General features: G+C 43.9%; 1 protein-coding gene across 2 annotated transcripts in view; it reads left to right on the forward strand.

Annotated features, from left to right (window-relative positions):
- Positions 1–23,934, forward strand: part of jam3b (junctional adhesion molecule 3b) — a 40,227-nt gene that overhangs the window by 14,682 nt on the left and 1,611 nt on the right. Inside the window, exons 1-8 of one of the 2 annotated variants that reach the window (XM_083987171.1) lie at positions 20,306–20,374; positions 20,584–20,652; positions 20,768–20,881; positions 20,970–21,122; positions 21,650–21,852; positions 23,205–23,304; positions 23,414–23,543; positions 23,656–23,710. In XM_083987171.1, the coding sequence (XP_083843297.1) occupies positions 20,628–20,652; positions 20,768–20,881; positions 20,970–21,122; positions 21,650–21,852; positions 23,205–23,304; positions 23,414–23,543; positions 23,656–23,710 (780 nt within the window). In that variant the 5' untranslated portion in view covers positions 20,306–20,374; positions 20,584–20,627. Of the gene's footprint in view, positions 1–20,305; positions 20,375–20,583; positions 20,653–20,767; positions 20,882–20,969; positions 21,123–21,649; positions 21,853–23,204; positions 23,305–23,413; positions 23,544–23,655; positions 23,711–23,934 lie in introns of those variants that run through there. The other variant, XM_083987170.1, reaches the window with a different exon arrangement.

A 23,934-nucleotide genomic window follows, 5' to 3' on the forward strand; every position in this document is an offset into this window, starting at 1 on the left:
TGCGCGGTTGCATTTGTCTGTTGGCATTCATATTTAGTTGTTTTGTGTAATTTATAAGAAATTATCGATTCGATGCACTGAAATATCGCAATATTTCATTTCACAATACTGTACCAATATTCAAAGCACTATTTACATTGGAGCTGGAATAATTTATCGATTAATCACACAATAATCGATCATTAAAGCAGAAGTAAGCGGAATGTTTGTGTTAATATAAGTCTTAAATAGTTATATCTTCCAACAGCAATCACTTATATAGAGTGTTTGGTCTGAAACACGGGTCTGTCAGTCACTCTGCTCTACTGTAAGCCGAGGAGAAAACTTTCCTTGTATCCTACAACCTTTATCCAATGAGGAGAGAGAACGGCATAAAGGGGCGGTCCTCTCTGTGTGTGCAGCCAAGGGATGCGCGTGAATGTGGTGACGTGGGGACGAGGGCGGGGATTGCTAACTCCATCGGCTGACAGGAAGTTAGCCAAAACCACCGGATCGCTTACTTCTGCTTTAAATTAACTATTTTGATAATCGAATAATCTGTTTGGAACGTTTTTTAAAGAAAAAAGGTCCAAATTCTCTGATTTCAGCTTCTTAAATGTGAATATTTCTGGTTTCTTTGTTCCTTTATGACAATAAACTGAGTCTCTCTTTGGTTTTGGAAACACTGATTTTTTTAACATTTTACTGACCAAACGAATTTGTTCCTAAATCCAATTTACACAGTTTTTACGAAGATTGTGGCAAATTATAATTATACCGTTGCCTGTGTTGTGATACATACCGTATAGCCAGATTCTTGCCCGAGTGATTTCATCACAATAAAGCCAGTGCAGACTCAGAGGCATTATGGCATACTGTAGCTGGGGTTGTTTAATGTGCAGTTGTGTGAGGAGGTCATGCATAGTCATGGATGTATGAGATCTGGATGGCGTCCAGCCAGTTCTAACAGAGTGGCATACGCGCCAAAAACAAGTCTGTGGCTTCCGGGTTACTTCCACGTCACGCGGCCAACTGTGCCGTAGTGTCACTACCATCATGTATCAGCTGCACGTTCATGAATGCTACGCCACAGACTTCATGGAGAGTCATGAGGCTTCTATAAGACTTGAAACATGGAGTTGTAGAAATGGCAACACCAACAAACATGAAGATAATGTTAAAACTAAGATGGTTCTAACCCTGTTCATATTGTGGTTAATTCATGGTGAGAGTTCAGTTAAGAAAATGAGTTCAGTTCAAAGCTCCAGTGCTTCAAATCATTGGATTCCACACAATGCATCATAATCTGGTGGGAATTAAGTTTCTGTCATGTGCATTTTTAATAAGAAATGAATGTTGCATGTGACAGATTAGAACTTGTCAGATAAAATTATCCTGAAGGCTTTATGAGGCCTTTACTTTTTATATTTAAAACTATATTCACACAGCATGTCAGTGAAAAAATACAAATCATGTATTCATTTATGTAGTCACTGTTAAACACTTAATGGTATTTAATATTAAATCAAATTGCCATGAATTAGTGAAAGTGAAATTTTATTTTATTTCAGCCAAACTCAGCCACATGTAGTTTGTCACAGACACACTAACTGGACTGAAGGACACTCACTGTGATGTGTGTTTATCATGGAGCATCCTCACACACATCACAGAGAGCAGAATGACACGTTAAAGGACTTACCATAGTAAGTCCATAAATGCATAGTTATGAAAATTCACCAAGTGTCATATCAGTGAATCCAGACATTATAATAATAAGTACCAAGATACCTCTTGGAGTCAAAACAAAAAATTCCTGAAGTAAAATGTCTCTGTTGTGGGTCTTTTCTGAGCCTTGGGAAACTTTTACAAAGATTAAAACTCCTTGGCTCAAAACAGCACAAACACTAACAATACAAAGATTAACAGCTGGAGGTGTCTGTCACTTTCACAGGCGTCTCTTTCACTGCTGTGCTCGGTGGGGAAAGTTCTTTTTAGGCCACTGGGGATTTTTCATTGCAATACTGCGAGTGGCCACGGGGAGAGAATTCCACTGCGAGGCAGAGCAGAGACATCAATGATTTAAATCAGTGTGCTGCCAGTCAATAGAAGCAGCACAACACAGTACACTAACAGAGCAGTGTGTTGATGTGCATTGGGCCAGCAGAAAAAAAAAATGTTTTAGACTAACAAAAAAAAACCACCCACTGAAACAATCCAATATCTGTTTGAGGGTGTATTATATTCAGATGTGGCTCGTTTGCCGCAGTTGTTCTGAAACAGGGAGCGTTTAACCCCAAAGATCGGTTTGTTTTGTTGTGAACACAGCAATCATGCTCGGATGGTGAATAAAACAAACAGGCTGAGACCGCCAAGAGGGGGCGGTCTTCCATCAACATATGTACGTAATCAGATAAACAAGCTATAGCCACCCACGCTGCTGATGTTCCATGGTTTTCCTCAGGTTAACTTTCTGACCAATGAGAGGACAGCTGGTTGGGATTGTCACCTTGATAACACAAACTATCCAAAGGAAAAATGCAACAATCATATGGTTTTAGCCCCTGACTCAGAACAAAGCAAATGAGCCACAGATCTGAATACATACCATAGAAAACATTTAAAGGGATAGTTCATGTTTTTTTTATGTGGGGTTGTATGAGGTACAAATTGGCACTAAGTATAATATTTCATTCAGAAATTTATTTAATAGGATAAACCCCTTGAGAGGAATCCTCTCGTTTTCGAGGGGGTCCTAATATACATTACAAACCAAAAAGAGACAAGACACAATCAACAATCTACAAACATACAGCAACAAAGACAACAGACATCAACACAGACATAAAAGAAATGAGTACAAAAAATGGACACAACCTCTCAATGGCCGCAAATGGCCATAGCAATAGCCTAAATAAACTAAGAGAAATGTAAAATAATATCATAATGTTCAAATTAAAAATTACAGTGGGAAAAAAAAAAAAGAAAAGAAGAGAAAAAAAAGATATAAATCATCTGAAGCATGTGCAATTTAAAGGGACAACGAGGAGTTTTGGAAAAGCGAAGCGTTTTCACACTACATTTATGAGCCTCCGCGCGCACCGTACATTTCTTTGACCGGGCGCAAGACGGACTCATGTTTTCATTCATCAATAATTAAAGTCAGAGGTTCAAAGAGGTTCACATACAACCGTAGTTCCGACCATAAACGGCGATGCGGCTGCGTTATTCTCATGATTCGCAACGAAGGAAACGCTGGTCGGCTCGACCAGCACTTCCGCCACCACTAATAATAACAAAATAACGATAGAGACAGAACGATATATTTATCGAAAATGGGCCCATTAACAAGTGTGGGTAGCGGAGATTCATCCACATTAACGTGAGACTTTTTTATAACCGAATAGAAACTCCTCGTTGTCCCTTTAACTCAAAATAAGAAGACACAGAATATTTAAACCTATGAAAAGAGGTCAATGAGCGTAAATTTAAAGGAAGATTATTCCAGTCTATATCTGGAGTAGAAAGTTCTCTAGAACTTCTCATAGGTGGCTAAAACACAATGATTCTACTGCAGATATTATACTTAGTGGCCATTTGTACCTCATACAACCCCACTTCAAAAAAAACTGAACTATCCCTTTAAGCACTATTTTCAGTACAACCCAAACTGACATAACCTGAACTATCCCTTCAAAACACATGGAGCTTCTGCCCTATGTGTGCAGGGGGAAGCGTACACCAAACCTAAAAGTTAGCAGAGCAGTGTGTGAGGTGAACGTCCCTAAAGGCTGCGCGCGGTGAAAAGCAGCCTATCAGCGGAGCTCTTTTCAGCTCTGCGGCCCGGCATCCTTGGAGCATGCAGGAAGTGAGGCAGATTAAACATTTTGGACCTGTTGAGTCAACACGTCTGTGCTGTGTGCTGTTGTGTTATTGTTCGGTTGTCAGTTAAGCCTTAGCTCATCGTGGTCAGCTACGCTCACCGTCCACGCACTCAACAATGAGCGCTTATCTCTGCAGGCTGTGGCAGCGTGGCTCAGCTGCACCCCCCAACCCCCCAACCCCCACCCCACCCCATATCTCTCTGTCAGTGCCCCGGCCAAACAGGGCATTATTAGGTAAAGGAAGTGCTGGCTGGTCAAAAAAACACCCACGTCGGTGTCCCAGCAACCAGATTAGCCCCATATCTGAAGATGTGACCATATCCATATCTTTACATGATGTAGAGGCATTATTGGTTAATCCTTTGTGGCATGCTAATGGGAAGACTGATTTTTTCTGCTGAGAATCCAAATGTGTGTGTGTGTGTGAGTGCATTGGGTGGGGGAGGTTTTGGTGTGTGTGGCAGAGGGGACAGGCAGCAGTGTTATCCAGGGATTTACCACCATGCATTATTATGTGACCAGTTCATTGTGGACTGAGGGGGGGATATAGGTTAGAGCACAGTAGCTGTAGTCCTTTATAAACCCCGCTCCAGTGATCACTTTAAGGCGAGACACTACAGGCAAAAACATTGTTTTTTCCTGCACTGATTGATCAATTTTGAGATTTGGGGATATTTTGCTTCCTTAACATGTCTTCCTTCAGAATAGTTGAAAGAAATGGTAGAAAATCCACATTAAAGTGGTTATTTTACTTCATTTTGTCTTCTTTTGTCAAGTGTCATTGTAAAGCTCTCTCTCTCTCTCTTACAATTACAATCTATGGAATTTTAAGACTTTTGACCGTTTTCTCAATGAGTTCTTCCTCAGACTCTGAGCCAGAAATCTCCACTTCAGCAGCACTTACAGACACCAAACCTTCCAGTTTTATATTCTCAAGGTTTTTACAGAGGGGATTGTTGATATATCGTTCACAAACTGATTTATACAACATTTTATCCCTAAAAACATGGTGAAATTAGATTTTTTTTTTTAGGGCTGGGGAGAGTGTTTTCTCATTTACAGAGCGATAAAAAGAGATATCCAAAATCCCCTCTGTAAAAACTTCAGACTCTAATACATCAACAAAATAAAACAAGAATTTTGAAAGTAGCTTTATCCATTGTTCAGATTTCTGTTCAGGAAGTATATGCAAATTAGCGCATATTTCATTAGATATTGCCTCATTTACATATTTAAACATACAATTTGACAAAACTTGTAATACAAGAAATAATTGTCTTAATGTAGGTGATAAACTTGGGATGTTTCATGGTGATATCTGTATTCTTTTCACCTGTAGTGTCTCACCTTAAAACGCTGTCAGGACGGGGGTCAGGTAATAACACTGCCTACAACCCAGAGCCGCACTCACAAAAATGTTTATTTTCATCATGCTTCAAAAATGCCCCGTGTGGAAATTGCATTCCTAATTAGGATTAAGGAAGGGGTCAGGCAGCCTGGACTAGAATGTGAAGCATTTGCAACGAGTGCCGCTGATGCCATCTGTGCAGAGTGTGGCGAGGAGCTAATTCTGGCACTGACTGTGGCGCGATTTAACACAGATTTTTTTTTGCGGTAGCAGCTCCAATCCGAGCATTTGAGTCCCCCCCCAAAAAAAAAGAAAAAAAAAAAAACAGCAGAGTGAGTGAATTAGCCCCCGCTGCCATCCTATTAGAGCTCCTTTAAGCTGACGCCACGGCGCTCGCTCCGATTCATCTGGACATCCAGCATGTGTGGCATGTCAGACAAACAGATAACAGAGATGCTGCGCCAGGGGAGGCCCATGCAGCTCACCCTCTTGGCCTCGTGTTTCCATCTGTTTTGACAAGGCGCCCTCACTGCCTCCCTCAACAGGCCGACCTGGGCTGGAGAAATGAGCAGCCAGTTTCTTTTTCAATGGGCTCTATGCACAGCTCCACTACTTCCTGAACTTAAAGCCCCAGTATGTAACTTATTTGGCTTTTTATTAACAAAAATCAAATATTGCTTTCATAAATACGTATTTCACTGCAGTCGAATCACACCCGCATACAAATGAAAGCTTTCTCGTACCTTAGAATGAGTTGTTACAAGTCGTTACAAATACATAAGGGGTGGGGGGGCGCACCGAACCGAGGCTGCCATGTTGCATCGCCATTCTTTACGTTCAGTGGCAGTGTAACCGTAGGTAACCACAGGAAGTTTTTGAGGTAGCGCCTGTTAAAACTGTCACCACCGTGTAGTGTGAGGAAGGACGGAGGCACTGGTGTTGCATTCAGGTGTAGCCAGGCAGACGGCCGTCGGCAAACCAACCGGATGTCATTTTACTCCACGAGAGAAAGACGGTAAAACGTGGGTCAGGTAAACAATACGACGTCACCATGACAACATATTGTCACGCCTGTATTGTTTTGCCTCGTGCTGGCGGACCACTTGTTTACATAGACGCTTGTTTATCCTGTTACATGCAGCGTCTGTTGTCTGTCTGACGTCTGCCCGATTTCAGGTGAATGCAACATCAAGAATACGTTCCGATATGCAACCGCACCGCTAGATGGGGGCAATTCCTACATATTATACCTTTAATGCTGCTCCTTTGTTTCCTGTCTTACATTATTGGACGAACTGATTAATCCAGGTGTGTCTGAGTCGTCACAATGGTCACACACACCTGGATTAATCAGCTTGTCCAATAATGTAAGACAGGAAACAAAGGAGCAGCATTAAGTTCAGGAAGTAGTGGAGCTGTGCATAGAGCCCATTGCATTCCAGCAGGTGTAGGCAGGGAGAAGAGGCAGCACTGCCTACACCTGTCACCTGGAGGAATTCCTGATCAGCCGATCCCAGCCGGTGCTGACAGCCACTGTAAATAGAAGCTGGGCGTTTGGATGCTAACCTGTTAGCAGGATGTTACATGTGATGGTTGATATCATCACTGAGTGCAGTCTGTCTTGTATCTCCACTTGTAGGTTGATTATTTCACTCCCTGGCGCTTGTTTTAGATGTTGTATTAATGCAGACACAGTCAGCGAGTGTTACAAGCCGCTGTACATTTTAGTGATGCTTAATTTTTTATATTTATACAACAAACTGAACACGGCTGCACGGTTGACAGACGTCGTCATGTTGCTAATAATTCAGGAGGAGGGGCGAGGGCGCAGTCTTTCAGCGGAGAGCGCAATCCTGGAATTACACCGCATCTCAAATATAACTCTGTGATGTATCAAGTTTTCCGTGAGGGGTCCCATGACCAGTCAATAGGCTCAGGTCCGTGCTTTTCACATTGTGCACGATGGCCATTGTGTCCTATTGTATCGCTGCAGTTACCCACAGACTATCAGTCTGTTAAATTAAGCATTCATTCACTCCTACGGCCTAGAGAAACTGTGTCACCAAACAAAGGTCTCCATTGGCATGCACGGCTGCCGGGACCATGTGAAGCTGCAGTGTGATACGGAACAACAGCACTATTTTTACACAGCCAGGATCTGATTATCTGAGGGCCGACATGCATCACATGACTGGATGAATGAGTAATGTTATCGTTGAGGATCATTCAGGGGATATCAGCTCCGTGTTAACGTCTAATTGGGAAGGACAACTCTGACAGCTTGTGAGGACCAACAACACTCCTGTGTGGAGGTGTCTGCACCAAGTGTCCATCTGACATGTTCGCTATAGTCTAACATTAATAACATAGTATAATGTGCAGTCAGACCATGCAGAACGAGACATGATACTAATGGATTAAAAGAATTATCTGTCATAGAGAGGAGGATACTCTGCCGTCATTTGGATTCTATTATCTGACCATACATAGACCCATTAGGCCTGTCAATCTTCCCCCAAATCAGATTCCAATTTCTAATGCTACTTATGGTAAATATTCAAATTATATTAAAATTTGTAATGTTTTTTTTGCTCATTGAGCAATACTGGCTTATTATTACACCCCATGTCCATTAAAGGGCATTCCAACCAAATCTGTTATGTAACATTTGCAAAAAACTTAAAGGTCCAGTGTGTAAAATGGGGGGAAACCGTGATATCCAGGGTTCAGATTCTAGTTTGCAGCGCTCACTCGATCGCACTCACTCCTCCCGTCGGCAAAGTGACGGTGGCCTCCAAGGACAAAAAAACTTGTTTACCGTACAAACATGGCGGCGCAAGATGGAAATACTCTCTAATGCAAGACGATATATAAAAGAATAATTATAAGGCTCTGAAAACCAAACAAATTTTATTTTATAGCAATTATACACCTGGAAAATGAAATATATTCATGGGTAGTATAGTTAGATTTTGCCAATAAACCTTGCCAATTATTACACACTGGACCTTTAATGTAATGATTTTGCAAAAATAGCATAGGAAGATAAAATCATATCAATTTGATATAAAAACAAGTCTTAAAGATGTTGTTGCAGATTACTGTTGTAGCTGACCCAGGAATGGAAGGTCTAAATGAGAAATAGATATATAGAGTATTTTTAGATGTGCATGTTTCCTAAACAGCCGTTTAAGTGAGTGAGGAGGACTCCTGTGATGTGAAGCGAGGGCTGGAAGCAGCGATGGGCATCGCGGCAACCGGAGCTGCGTGTAAGGTGGAAGATTAAAAGTTGCTTTTCCTGCTCTGTGGTCCAGTCCTGTGAGCTAGTCGTACTTAGCTGGAGGTCAGAGTGAGAGCAGGCCAGATGTAGACGCTAACGCTGACATAAAGTGACAGGTTCCCAGGCATTCAGTGACACCATCGGCTCCTCCGCTCCCCTCCGTCCTCCCATTGGCTCAGGCCAAGTCTTTGACCCTGCCCAGATCAGAGGGTTCACCGGCAGTAAGGCGCATGGGTGGCCCCGGCCTGACCGGGCTCACAGATCAGGGGCCTACAGCGGTCGCATATGTAAATGTGGAATAAATGAATACGCAATGAGGCCTCGTGGGGAGAGCTGAACCGTGTTTGAGTACACCTGGAAAAGAGGAATGCATCTGAATGAGCTCCTGATATCAGGATACAACTTTTAGTCAGACAGAATGAGTTTATCTACCAGAGGTAAAAAAAAAACATGTGGAGCTGACGATGAACATAACAGGGCGACTAAGTTCAACTGCTCTTATACACAGCCTTTCAGATGCATGTACATGTCCCCTACCTGCACCTCCTGCTGGGTGTCTTCACCTACAACTCTCCTGTGCTCGTTGATGATATGATTTTATAATGAACATTTTTAGGGATGTCACAATTACTTATTTTCACAATTAATGGAAGTATTACACGTCACAATTAAATAATCGTAAAGATTTCCTAAGTAATGTCACTTTCCGAAAAATATGATGTCGGAGCCACAGAGTGAGTGGTAAAGCTTGAAGACTCGTTCCCTCCACTGGGTTAAATTACTTTAAAGCAGAAGTAAGCAATATTTTTGTGTTAATATAAGTCTTAAATAGTTATATCTTCCGACAGCAATCACTTACATAGAGTGTTTGGTCTGAAACACAGGTCTCTCAGTCCCTCTGCTCTGCTGCAAGCCGAGGAGAAAACTTTTCTCGTATCCTACAAGTTTTATCCAATGAGGAGAGAGAACGGCATGAAGGGCTGTGTGTGCAGCCAAGGGATGCGCCTGAATGTGGTGACGTAGGGACGAGGACCAATAGATCCATGACGAGGGCGGGGGCTGCTAACTCCATCGGCTGCCAAGACGTTATGGTGCGTTCAAGGCAACCTGTAACTCGTATTTTTCCGACCTGTGAAGTGGTACCAGTTCAATCTGGTACGAGTTCACGGGGCGGAAGTTACAAGTGGCCGTTATAGTGACTTTCACAGGTAAAACAGGTCAGAAAAACACGAGTGGGTTGCCTGGAACGCTACAAAGTCGTAAGTTGTGACTTGAAGCTGTAACTTACGGTTTCAAAAGCCTGCCTGGAACGCAGCATTAGCCAAAACGACCGGATCGCTTACTTCTGCTTTAATGTCAGTTTTCCAAACATAACACTGAATTAATTTTTAATGTAATCTTAGATATTCTTATTTATTTTTTATTTGCCTTAACAAAACTGCTGCTGTCTCTTCTTTAGAATTATTGTCGTGTTTTAAATGTGTCTCCTTTTTATCTTTGCAAACAACTTGACAGGAAGAACGGTTTTTCATGAAAGTGACAAATCAACTGAATTTAAATTGGTAGGAATTTAAATGTTAGCGTGTCATTTGTAATTTAAAAAGAAAGGTTAAAATATTGTTTACACATAAAATCGATTAGAATCAGCCTTTATTGTCACTATACAGAAGTAGTACAGCGAAATTACAGCAATCAACCCATCTGTACATATACAGCATACAATAAGACAGACATAACAGGATGACTTATTTTATTATAATAATTGTGATAATCATAACACGTCATTATTTCTCTGACAGAAATCCAAGAAAATCTATGGTGACATCACTAGCTGCTTTACATTGTGAACTCAGGGTCTAAGTTACATGGCCACAGAAGGAGGCACTCTGAGTTAACGCGTCCACCTACGCCTTTAGGTCAAGGAATACTTTTGCTGTGTCGCTGAGAGACAGATACGGCTCTAATGTTAGCCAGCCAGTTAGCTTAGCTCCAGACTATAAACAGGGAAAGAGATGAAGGTGCTAGTAAGCAAAGCCAGGCTAACCGTCCCCCTGTTTAAAGGCTGTAAGTCTGAGCTAAGCTAACCAGCTGCCGGCTGGAGCTTTATATTTAGCATGCGGACATGAGAGGGCCGTCAATCTTCACATCTAACTTTACACTGGAAGGTGAATATGTAGATTTCCCCGAAACTGAAGTTGAACTATTTCTCTGACGTTTTTTTATGTGATAGCTCTATTAAATACAGACAGACCCAGACAGGAATAGGAAGTCTGGGAAGCTGCTCTCCATCCTGCTCTTACAGGAAACACATCAAACTATGACCCACATACCTACATGCTGCTCGTAGCAATACATGAATTTAGTAAGTGGACCGCTCCAGCTGTGATCGGCATGTGTCACATTTATATGTAGGTTTTAATATAGATGCATAGTGTGTGACACACGCTTTGCAGTCTGCTGCTTCCTTCAGCGCCGCGCTCCGGATCCATCAGGATGCGTCTGATGCTGTTTCAACTTCTCCGCATGAGTCTTTTCCTTCAGACACAATTTTGGCAGTTTTCACCGAAACGTGTGATGCTCAGACTGACAGCTCTGCAAAAAGGCTCTTCAGAGTCATGTAACTGATAACGTGAGTGTAGACGTCCAGCGCGTCCACAGCAGGGGAGAAGAAGGGGGGGAAATGTCCCGCGCTTGTGGCTTGAATAAATATGTAGTTCATGTCAAAGCTCAGAGCAACAAAAAAGTCTGTTGTCCAAAGCTTCAGTGTGTAATGAAAAAATGTTTTTCTCCTGCCAGGAGAAGGTGATTTCCCCAGTCGCCCTAAGAGATGAAAGATTACACATCCACAAACATGTTTTATGTTGAACGGGCCCTCCGTGGTAATCTGTCATGTTCTACACAGCCATCACAACACGCAGAGGTAAAAGTAGGTGCGAGCAGGAAGAGGAGGAAAAGTCGACTGTATAGAGCAGACTGGGCACCGAGTGTGACGACCACAGCTGTGACAATACAACCGGTGACCCCCTGTGGCCCTAAAACCTCCCTCCCCCTCATTGTCATCATGTCAAGAGGTTACTATTTTCTGAGATCTGCTTAGTCACTTTCTCCCGAAGACAGGTGGGATCCTGTCTGGCTCTGGTCACCCCCCGGGGAGGGTGGGACGTTAGTAGGAGGGATGGGGGGGCAAATAAGACAGAAAGAGAATCCAGTTACTATGGAAATATCACCAATAATATTGCTATGGGAACTGGAGCGCCAGAGCACGCTTTGTCTCGGAATCAAGCCGTAATCGTCTCTCAGAAAGAAGCTTATGGTAATATGTGATGCTCTTATGAATTAATTTGTCAGGCTTTGTGTCCCGGCTGACATCATAGACTTTTATCAAATGGAAATTAGCATCTCCTCAGGGGTAAAAACATGCAAGACATGAGAGCGCTTCAGCAATACGCCGTTCAACTTTTCACTCGCCTCCAGTGGAACAGCGCAGGGTTTAAAGATCTATAATTAAAGGCCCATTCACTAGGGATTCGCCGCCAGTAGTCGTTTGTTTTGTAACTGGGCTTGACGTGATATTTCACTTAAAGGGATAGTTCAACATCTTGGCAGATTTGCCCATTGCCATAATCCCTATGGTCTGAAGGGTAGGTTCATTTCCTGTAATTGTCAGTGCAAGCTGTTTTTAGATCGGTGGGGCAGAGACGCTCAGCCAACGCAACAGAGGTGAACGGTGCTTTCGCTTTTTCCTTATCAAACTCATCAAATACACAATCCAGCAACTCAAACTGTGTACACTGACCACACTATAAAATAATGTTAAGAGACAGAGTTGTTTTCAAGGCAAATGGATAGCTGGAACTACATGGCTGCTGTGACTTCAAAAGTGCAAGTAGTTCAGAGTATTTGCTTCATGTGTCGTAATGTTACATAATGCTACGTTATTATCTCAAAGCGTGGTGAATGTGCAGGTCACAACTTGTCCACGGGAGCGTTTTGGAGTTGTTGGATTGTGTATTTGATGAGGAAAAAGCGAAAGTACCCATTGTGTTCACTGAGCAGCTCATGTCTCTGCCCCGCCGATCTAAAAACAGCTTGCACCGGCAATTAAAGGTAATGCACCTACTCCTAAAACTGTAGGGATTATGGCAATCTAGGCGAATTTGCCAAAATGTTGAACTATCCCTTTAAACATACTTGATCAGTTTTACACCGAATGACCTGTACTCCCATGCAGATTTTTTTTATGTTTAACTGTGCTCACCATGACATCATTTTAACACAACTCTCTAAATCTCTCACCGCATTTTGTTCTCTCAACACTTTTCCCGTAAACCCCCCACCCCCCCACCACCACCACCACCCGTACTCCCCCTCCCCTCTCTCTCTTTCTCCTGGTTCGACCGGATTCTGCTCAGGGCTCCCGATGAACTTTTGTGCAAGTTAGCTGTCGTGTGTGTAGCTGCCAAAAACAGTAACCTAGTTTGTGCGAGAACATAAACATTTACACCCTTTAAAAGCGCCTCCGTTTGCTCTCAGTAGGGAAAAAAATTCCAACGCGGACTCCTCAAGGAGGTGGTGGTGGTGGGGGGGTGGCACATGTGAAGCCCCCCGCAGGAGAGCTGGCAGCGCCTGAAGACTGCAGGCCCGGGCTGTGAAAGGGCAGGTCTTGAGCCAGATGTCTGGGCTTCCTAAAGAGCCCAGTCACACAGTCATTCATAGAGACTTATTAACAGGACTTATCTATTAATACGAGGTTGTTAAATAAGTGTGTCACACCCAGCCCAGTGTTAGACTTCTCATAAATTATAGAAGTGGGAAATGTTGCAGTTATCTAATTACCCCTAATGATCCTGCTCTTGTTTATTGTCCTTGTGCAGAATGTGGCTGAAAACACTGAAGAGGAGTTGAAACTGTGGAGCCGATCCTCGATCCTGAATGTGATTTGATTTTGGTGGTGACGGACAGGACCTATAGTTGGGACCTGGTCCGTTCTAATCTGGTTCAGTTCTGGTTCATATGAAACCATATAGCGTGTGAAGATCTTCAGACCCAGTCACAACATGACCACGTTTGACATTTGGGACTGACCTCGGTGACTGGCGATGACGGCGAACGGCTTTGAATCACCTCAAGTCATTTTATAAGTTCACTTGGCTCAGTTTCCCCATGGAGGTTCTTCAGCCGTCCACACACCTCTACATCCACCCCCCAAACACTCAGCCCCAACCCTTTCCTCCTTTTTTTTTTGGCCTTTTCAGCACAAATGTCGCTGCGTATAAACAACACAAACTGCTGGCCGCCGTCCATGTTTGTTTTACAGCCATGGCTGCGTGGTGTTTTCATAGGATTTGCAGGGTCATCTACCTCCAGAGATCCAGCGCAGTGCTTAGTCTGTCACACTTTGTTTTTAAATAAAATACCTTTTCATTTATTAGTGACAGTATGTGGTCTGTCCAGGTTCCTCTGAGACGTTATGATTTAGTTTGATCAGCCATCAAAAAATGTTTTTACGATTTACTGATAGGAGATGGAGAGGAGAGGATTCACAGCTTCTCCCTGTTGTAGATCAGAGTGAGCAGGGCCGGCCCCACGATTAAGGTGGCCTTAAACAAGATTTTGTATGTGGCCCCCAAAACACCCATAGGGCAAACACCAAATCACACACACTGCATACAACTGAATGAACACACACACACACACAAACACACACATATATATATATAATAGAGATGGACAAATGAATTGACTATAAATCTCTCAGATTTATTGCTGCAGTAGTAATTGGAGGCGCTTGGTTTCTGCAGCAGCGAAACGCTGCATATCAAAGTGGAGGTGCGCTCGCTGCGCTGCGTTACTACGGCAACACACTGAGTTTTCTACACAGGAGTGAACTTAATATCCTTCATTATTAAGTATATTTGAATTAACTCTTGTAGGGAAAACTGCGTGGGAGATGTTTAGGCCTATTTGTTTAATGAATTGAGCCTGTGGCCCTACACAACCACATAGTGTTTAGTAAGTCCTCAGAATTTGGAAGTAACTTCTTAGGTGATTATTTTGTTTTTCATAAATCAATTAATTGATGAAACAATCGGATTTGATACATTTGTTACTTTAGCCCTATATCAAAGTGAAGCCCCTGCACTGGAGAAGTCTTGGGAACATGTTTGTAAAGACGCAGCACACTGGGTCTAGTTGTCACCTGTACCTTTAACAGAATGAAAATACTCTTTCAGCTGTACATAAGGTTCAGACTCAGCAGAGCACATGTCCAGTCCTGTGTTAAAGGTCAGATGACGTGACAGAACAGCGTCTTGTGTAAACCTGGTTGTGGACTTGTGGTGTCTGTTGTGGTTTTGTGTGAACACTCATCTTCACATCATTGTGAGTCTCACACATTTACATTGCTAATCACCTCTTTGTTTGTTTGCCGGGGTGTTTTTCCTGTTGACTTTGCTCGGCGTTTGATGTGATGATGAACACGTTTCTCATTCAGGGGGCGGAGGAGGGAAAAAGCAGCGCAGGGTGGTGTGTTTATGCACCCGCGGGATAATTGGAGAACGATGAAGGGTCCGACGGAGACACAAGTTTCTCTCGCTCCTCCTCGTTGTCTCAAACTGAGGGGTTTGCTTGTTTTCTGATGTTTAAACCGGGCAGCACGGCGCGTATCGGGGGGGGTATCTAGGCCATGTTATTCATGTAACATTAGCCGTGTGCGTACTGTATGTTCTCATATTCATGCACCAGCCTCTACACGTGTGTTTGGATGCACATGCTCACTCTGCATTGCCTGTGGAAAGGTGTTAAAGCCGTGGCTGCATTTTGATGTCCTTAATGTAGCACAGGAAGCACGTGACGCAGTGTTTTTATAGACGCTTCAGCGTTTGATAGATGGAGATGTTAGTTTCTGAAGTGACAGGCTGGTCAGGGAGCAGCTGGGGGTTGGTTGTTGTTTTTTTAAGATGACCAGAAGGAAATTTCCCATACTTCTTTTTTTTTTTCCTTTTTTTTTGTAAAGACATTTAGATGTTCCTTTTTTATATATACTACATATATGTGTATATTTTATTTTTTTCTAAACAAACATACAGAAGATAGGACCAGACAAAACAACAAAAACCCAAAAGCCTGAACAGAATGACTGGTTCCAGGTAAATGTGACAGGTACATTACGCAGTAGGTAGAGTGAAATACGATGGGAGCTGAATACAATACAATACATATTTATTTATATAGCACATTTAAAAGTACAACCCAAGTTGTCCAAAGTGCTGTACAATAAAACACACAAGCAAAACTAGTAACAATAAAACTAAATGGGATACAGATAATCTACAGTAAAACATGCAATAAAACAATAAAACAAAAGTGAAGACGTATAAACTAACAAACTAAAATGCCAAGGAAAATAGATGAATTAATAAAGAGAAGAAAACAGAAATAAATAATACAGTTTTTTATACAAATGCTATTATCAGTATAGCAGAAATATTTACGGCTTTAGTTTTGGAGTGAAGAAGACAGGTGAGAAAGTCCTGCCATTAATAAAAACACATAATAAGAAACAGTATCTTACAGACCTATGGACGTCCACATCAACTGGCTCTGTGCAGCCCAGATACGTGAAGAGTTTCCAAACAGCAACTGTTTGATAGTTAGTGAAAACTGTGTGTGTGTGAGTGTGTGAGTGTGTACTTTGATGTCTTAGCTTCTAAAAGGGCGTGGGAATATTCTCCACAGGCACCAGGCAGAGATGTTCCACCGGGGAATATCACCGGTTGCTTAATTGAACCTTTCTATTTATGATAGCGGCTTCACCTCTCTGGATTCAAGCGAGCACGCACGCAGAGCGGCACAGGAAACAAGACAGTGCCATGTCCCAGGGGGAACGACGGAAAAAGAGGGAGGGATTCATTACACAGCGCATGCAGGCATCAAGAAATACCCAGCTCCTTCTGTGCTTATTGTGTTATTCCGAGATGTAAAACCTGAGGGGGGGTGGGGGGTTATGAGGGCATTACACCGAGATTACAGAGAAAACCCTGCACCCATCGTGGGGGCAGCAAGGAAGATTAAAAAACAACAACTTTGATGCAGATTTGCAGATTTGCCAGATCTCAACACAGCTGTGTCCAGGCAAGAAGGAAAGAACAGAGAGAAAAGGAAAATGATGGGGTATGTAGGTCACCGAGCACCTTCATCACGCCAAAGCTAATAATCTACATCACACATCCTACATACAGTACATGCTGCTGCTCCCTCACTAATAAAAGAAGCGACGCAAAGTTATCAGGGGGTCAGAGCCGAGGGCGAGACCTGGGAGGCTATTCAAGGAGAGCAGGATGTGTCAGACACACTGGAGGAGAGATGGGGAAACGCCGCTCTAATATCACTCAGTCAGCACTTCCCCAGCTTTCACCCGGCTCAGATGCTTCTCTGGACGGCTCCAGCTGTTTCTTGTTGTTTCCCAGACGCAAAACCCGCGCTGAAAGTAAAACCCAGGAGGAAGCAGCCGTTAAGTGGATCACCCAAGTACGTGGGAAGCCGTCAGATTCATCATCAACGCCCAAACGTTTGGGCTATTGGCTTCGGTCGGTGTTGCTGTGTTCACACTGTCAGAAACACTGCTCAGAAGCAACCAATAAATTGTTTATGTGCATTCATCTGCCAGTTTCTTCTTTAAAAAAAAAAATTGGATACAGGGCTCCATCTGCCCCTAAATGGAGGCATTTTCCCCTCAAATTTGAGACGGTGCAAGTACATTTTTCATGTGCAACCAGTAAATTTGCCATTTTTTAAACACTGGTGAAACGTGGAAGGGGCGACTGGAGTCTGTCATCACAGGTGTCAAGGTCAATGTGTGTGAGGATCATGAATTCAAAGCAAATGTCAATATTTGCTTTGAAAATAGATTAACAGTGTGCGACCCTAAATTTTCTGCTTGCACTTGTAAAATTTTAGATTAGAGGCCACTGTGCTCCGAGAAAAATAAGTTAGTCTGGAGCCCTGGAATGTGTCACAAAATCCTGTAAAGTCACAATCACAGTGAAAGAAAGAAAGAAAGAAAGAAAGAAAGAAAGAAAGAAAGAAAGAAAGAAAGAAAGAAAGAAAGAAAGAAAGAAAGAAAGAAAGAAAGAAAGAAAGAAAGAAAGACTCAGAGAGGGGGATGGATAGATAGGAAGAGGTACATAGATAGCGATAGAGAGGGGTAGAAAGAAAGAAAGCAAGAAGCAAAAAGACACAGAGAGGGTAGAAAGAAAGAAAGAAAGAAAGAAAGAAAGAAAGAAAGAAAGAAAGAAAGAAAGAAAGAAAGAAGCTGTGTTCTTCCTGTTTATTAGCTGGTAGTGAAGCTCAGATGAAGCTTCTTTCTGAACGGGGGGTTTCATGTCTTTTCCTGGACAGCTGTTTCCACGGCAGACCTCTCAAGCTTTTTATCTGCACGTCAAGCTCACTTAGGCGCCTAATCTGCACTAATACTCTGAGAATTAAGATGGAGCGCAGGGACAGGGGGTGAACTCCATCAGCTCCGCCGGACCAAAAGAGATGAAACCGAGCGCCGCGATTAATGGAAAGTCGCAGCAGCAGCAGCGCCGGATCCACCTGGAATGATTCATTGTCGGTTTTAGGATTTGATTTCAGAACAACATATTCTGATACCTTGGACTCTTGGCATACTTGGCCCAGTTAGATTCGGTGTAGAGTTGCACAGTATGTGCAGCGCATCTGAAACCTAAACCCACAAGTAAAGCGCTGACATGCCTCGCATACACAAGCTTTGTTTTTGAGTGAATGAAGGAAGCTTTGAGTGAAGAGCAGGTAGAGGAGAAATTTACCATTCAGTCCCGACTTCCATTTGTACTGAGGTGTGTATCTGCACAACAAGGAGCTGGGAGCTTTTATTCCTGCCACAGCTGTGCTTTTTCTGCACGAGGCACCGCGGAGAGGAGGTTGAATGAGTAGGTGACAGGTTTCCATCTGCTGGTGTTGACTTTCAGTAATGAGTGAGAAGAAGTGAAGAGTCTCCTCCTCACTCCTCTGCTATTCTTTGTATAACTTCTTACTAGAAAACACTGTTTTTCTTTTGTCATGTAGTGCTGTAAAACTAAACCCCTACCCACTTGGGACCAGACTGTGTTGTCTCAGAGCAGAGCGGGAGAGAAGTGACTCGTGGAGATGCCGGGGCTGAGATCGCTTGACATTTGGCTGTCATCCTCAGCTGTTGGACTGCTTAGCTGCTTCCCCGCAAGTAGCTCCAGATATGATGTTACAATACTCCCACAATGATCCCTGCGGAGAAAATACGGTTTATTTATTTGTTTATATAGTTTTCCCTATGGGAGGTCAGGGGTGCACCACAGGGCAGCACCCTGGGCCCGGTCGGGATCCAGAGTCTTGCACCTAGACTTCTGTGGAGACAGTTTCTTGGAGCAGTACTTCTTTTCTTTTTCTTTTTCTTTTTTCTTCATCCACCAATAGTGTGAAAAAAAAGTGCGGTTTCATGCTGGATTATCCATGATGCGGTCTAGCTCTGCAGATGCTCTGCAGTTGTTTTCACATCTCTGTAAATAACCAGATCCAGTCCAAACAAAGCGAGTGTAAACACTAAACTTTTCATGAGGCCGGCTTCTTGTATTGTAATGATGCTGACCTACTTCTGACCCCCGCGCACAGTCGTTAGTGTCGGCGGCGGCGGCTGAAAACAAGCTGCCATCTTGACATGATCTTCAGAAAGACTGTGGGCTAATCAGCTTAGCCTGTCTGCTTTAGCAGGTGACCCCCCCCCCAGACACTGCTGTGGGTCCACATGACAGTTGGTGGAGGTCAGGTTATCCCTCCAACTTTGAATGAGAGGCACCAACTCCTCCACTAATTAGTGTCAGACCACACCCATGTACTGTACAGAGCACTGAGAGGCCGTGTCAGGACCTACTGAACAGAGGAGCAGCGGGGGCAGATTTAAAAGAACAAAGGAGGGGGTGGGGTTTGTTTTTTATCTCTTTGTATTTAATTCATATCTATTTTTAGTGTTTTTCTATTATGGACTTGTGCCTCTTTAATCATTTAATCCACTTTTCAACATAAAGCTTTAGCATTTAGCCTTTAGCATCTCCTCGTACGCAGACTTCAGTCCAGGACCTGAACTATTTAGTTGAGATTCAGTTACAGATCCATGATACTAGTAAGCTACAGTAAATGCCACCCTTTTGTTGTGGTGATGCTACTCGACAAGAATATTTGTGCGGAAATAAGAATCAGGACAACGGTTCATATTATAATCATATGATAATTCCTCACTGCTCCTTTAATGTTCAGTAGCAGAGGTTGTGGACATGGAGGGAGATTTTCAGTGAGTGATTCTGAAACTGTGGACGCGTTCATGAGCCTGTTCCCTCATTAACATTCATGTGGAAGTGACTTTGTGGGGGGATTTGTTTGTGGACCATAGGCTGTCAGGATGATTCAGCAAGTGCCCCCTCCCAAGGCTCTATCCCCCCTCCACCACATACCAACACAGATCTTTCCAGGGTGCTTTTGCACCATTAGTCCCACACGGGCAACAGCATCAGGCTCAGGGAAAGAGAGAAACAGAGGGAGAGAGGGAGGGAGGGAGAGAGAGGGAGGGAGTGAGAGAAGGGCTCGGCAGGCGGTTGAACTACTGGCATGGTGAGCTTGCCCTGAAAAGGGCACATGCCTCCCTGCGCAATTATCCACTGTGCATAGAAACAGCACCCCCACCCTCATCACACACACTCTCTCTCTCACACACACACACACACACACACACACACACACACACACACACACACACACAATGGTTTGACCGACACAACTAAAAATGGACATGAGGGAGAACGGGGAACGGGATGTTAAGATGATCACGCTGATGTGAGATTGATATTTTCGTTCACTTAAAATGTGTTGGTGAAACGAAGATGCAGGAACGGGGTTGGGGGGTCCAAACACGCCGAGGATGTTTAAACAAATGGACGGGCCTGTGTGTGTGTGTGTTTTGCGTGAGATCATCAGTGTATCATTAGAGTTTCTGCTCTGGAGAGTCTCACGTGGCGTCCTCTCTCCCCTTTTCTGTTTTACAGGCTTCTTGAGCGTGTCGGCGGTGGTGCTGAAGACGGACGAAGAAATGCCGTGGACCAATGAGTTTGACAGTAAGAGCACACACACACACGCCCCACACACTTTGTCTTTTATTCTTTTTCCACATCAGTCTGGGATGTACTGTAGGCCTCACCGCTGCTTTCCTCCTTCCCTCCATCCCCGCAGGAATCGAGCTATCGTGTTTGATCGAGTCCATTTCCACGACCAACCCCAGGATCGAGTGGAAGAAGATCACCAACGACGGGCCCAGCTACGTGTACTTCGACAAGAAGGTCTCAGGTACGGCAGAGGGCCGCTCGCAAAACAGATGTCTTTTCCTTCTCCTCCTCCGTTTGGTCACTGAACCCTCGCTGTGTTTCCCCCTCAGGTGACCTGGAGAACAGAGCGGTGATCAGAGAACCCGCCAACCTGCTCATAACCAACGCCACCAGGTCGGACACGGCCAAATACCGCTGCGAGGTCACGGCCGCCGACGACCAGAAGTCCTTCGACGAGATCGTGATCGACCTGGTCGTGAGAGGTAACGTCCGAATCGACCAAAAGATAGACCCAGGATGTAGCTGTGAACAGGGTTCTTCTAAATGCAGGAAACGAGATTGTTATTGTGCCCTTAAAGAGAGCCCTCAGAGATTCACACTTTAGATGCTGTAAGATGAAACCGCGTTGTAGGTCGCACCAACCCTTTGGCATACATGCGAGGATGCGTTATGACCAGACCTGCCCAGCTGCAAAGGCGTGTTCTAGGCTATAAGAGGAAAGCTCTGAAACTGCATCTGCTCCGAATTGCAGTTCTAAAGAAAGCAGGCGCGTGTTTTGGTGGCGTTTTTTGGCACAGGTCAAAAAACGTGTACCCGTCGGGTCTCGTCAACGCAGGCGGTCCAGTCAACCACACGGGGTCAGGGTGACATTGTTTTGTTTTGTTTTTTTTAAAGCGTCTGAGTCGATGACAGTGTCAGTGTTCATCTCAGTGATGCTTGCTGAATATCAAAACAGTGAAAAAGGTCTGCACCGCGCTGACTCGGCTCATATGTTCTGTGTCGATTGCAGTGAAGCCCGTGGTGCCGAAATGCAGCGTCCCCAAATCGGTGCCTTTCGGGAAGTCGGCGGAGCTGAGCTGCGTGGAGGAGGAGGGGTTCCCCAAGTCCGAATACCAGTGGTTCAAGAACAGGGAGGAGATCCCCGACGACCCCAAGACCAGCCTCAAGTTCTTCAACTCCTCGTACACGCTGGACGCGGGGACGGGAACACTGGTGAGCGCGCGCGGAGGGGTGGGGGGGGTGGGGGGGGTGGGGGGGGGGGGGCTGTGTCTTTGGACAAGGACACGCATGAGTGGCAAGGGTGGGGCAAGCAGGGGACGGTGGCCCGACGCCCAAGGGCGGGGAGCGGATATTTTGGGGAGACAGTTGATGGTGCGAGAGGGCTCGAGCCACGAGGGGAATCTGCTGTCCTCGTTTTCACATTCCTCAATTCTGGGATCTGCTCCGCCTGCAGCGCTGCTGCTGCTGCTAAGACGCCACAGCGCTGGGCTTCACGATAAGGTTTTTCTCTCCACTGCTCACTGCTGTTGGAAGTAGACTGATCCCAGATAACAGCTCAAGTATGAGCTGCATTATTTCTGGAAATTTGATTCCAGATTTTTTTTTTATATATGACCTGTTAGTATTTTATGAGCTTTTCTCTCAGATATGCATCATTAAAATGTAGACATTACTGTTTGAACACATATAAAAGAGGGTTAAGACAAACAACAACTTACAGTAATTCCTTTAAATATTTGTTTTACTGTATTATATGATAGTATTCCCTCTTTTAGTCCTAACTTTGGACAAGCTATTCTGAGTTCATCCATAAGTAGAAAGAAAGAAAGAAAGAAAGAAAGAAAGAAAGACTCAGAGAGGGGGGTGGATAGATAGGAAGAGGTACATAGATAGCGATAGAGAGGGGTAGAAAGAAAGAAAGCAAGAAGCAAAAAGACGCAGAGAGGGTAGAAAGAAAGAAAGAAAGAAAGAAAGAAAGAAAGAAAGAAAGAAAGAAAGATGTAAGTAAAAAGACAGAGAGAGGGGTAGAAAGAAGTAAAAAGATGCAGAGAGGGTAGAAAAAAGAAAGAAAGAAGTAAGTAAAAAGACAGAGAGAGGGGTAGAAAGAAAGAAGTAAAAAGACAGAGCAACATGGTAAAGACAGAAATACAGATAGATAGATAGATAGATAGATAGATAGATAGATAGATAGATAGATAGATAGATAGATAGATAGATAGATAGATAGATAGATAGATAGATAGATAGATAGATAGATAGATAGATAGATAGATAGATAGATAGATAGATAGATAGATGACAGTGTGTCCTTGTCTTTCCTCCTCACTGTGGTCAGAGATCTGCTCAGGGTTTAGAGCTGAAGTCCTCTGACATTTGGTGTGTTATCACAATGAATGTGGTATGAATGTCACTCTAGAGTCTCGTTCCCCTCCACGCGGCCTCTGAGACTTCCCACTGCTTTCATCTGTTATCGTATTTGTTGTTCACGTCCATGAACAGCTGCCTATTGAATAAACAGCTTCCGATGTAATCGTCCTGTGATATTTTTTTTTTCACTCGTGCAGAAATTCATCTCAGTCAGAAAAGAAGACGCAGGAGAATACTTCTGTCGAGCGAGGAACGACGCAGGATACTCAGAGTGTCCTCCGCAGAAGATGGAAGTTTGTAAGTGTCAAACAGAACATGAACATGTGATGATGGACTAAATCAGGAGCTCAGTCACTAAATGCGTAAAAAGCAGATGTCAGTGTTGAAATGCTGCTTTTCTCTCCAGACGACATTGACGTGGTGGGGATCATACTGGGAGTGCTGGTGGTGGTGGTGGTGCTCCTCTGTATAACGGTGGGGATCTGCTGTGCGTACAAGCGGGGCTTCTTCTCCAGCCAGAAACAGACGGGGAACAAGTAAGACATTGACTCCCCCCACCCCCCTCCTACCCTACCCCTTCATTCAAATAATCAACATGTACACACACACGTACCCCTCCTTTAACCTGCACCTCTTCACCTTTCGCAGTTACAAAGTCCCGGCCAAAGGAGACGGGGTGGACTACGTCAGGACGGAAGATGAGGTTGGTACACTGGATGTCTGACGGATCTTTAAACCTCTAAATGAGCCTATAAACAAACACGTGTCAGCAGTCAGGCCAAAATAGTTCAGTTACAGTTCGGAGGCTAAAGCTAAACCACCTGTATGCTGCTTTAATGAGCCTCACACAGACTGAACCGTACTGATGATTCACAAGTTGAAAATCTTTATTTCAACAGCAGCTGAGTCAAGTCCAAACCACACCCA

The sequence above is a fragment of the Trachurus trachurus genome (genome assembly GCF_905171665.1).
Source record: "Trachurus trachurus genome assembly, chromosome: 14".
Lineage (NCBI taxonomy): Eukaryota > Metazoa > Chordata > Actinopteri > Carangiformes > Carangidae > Trachurus > Trachurus trachurus.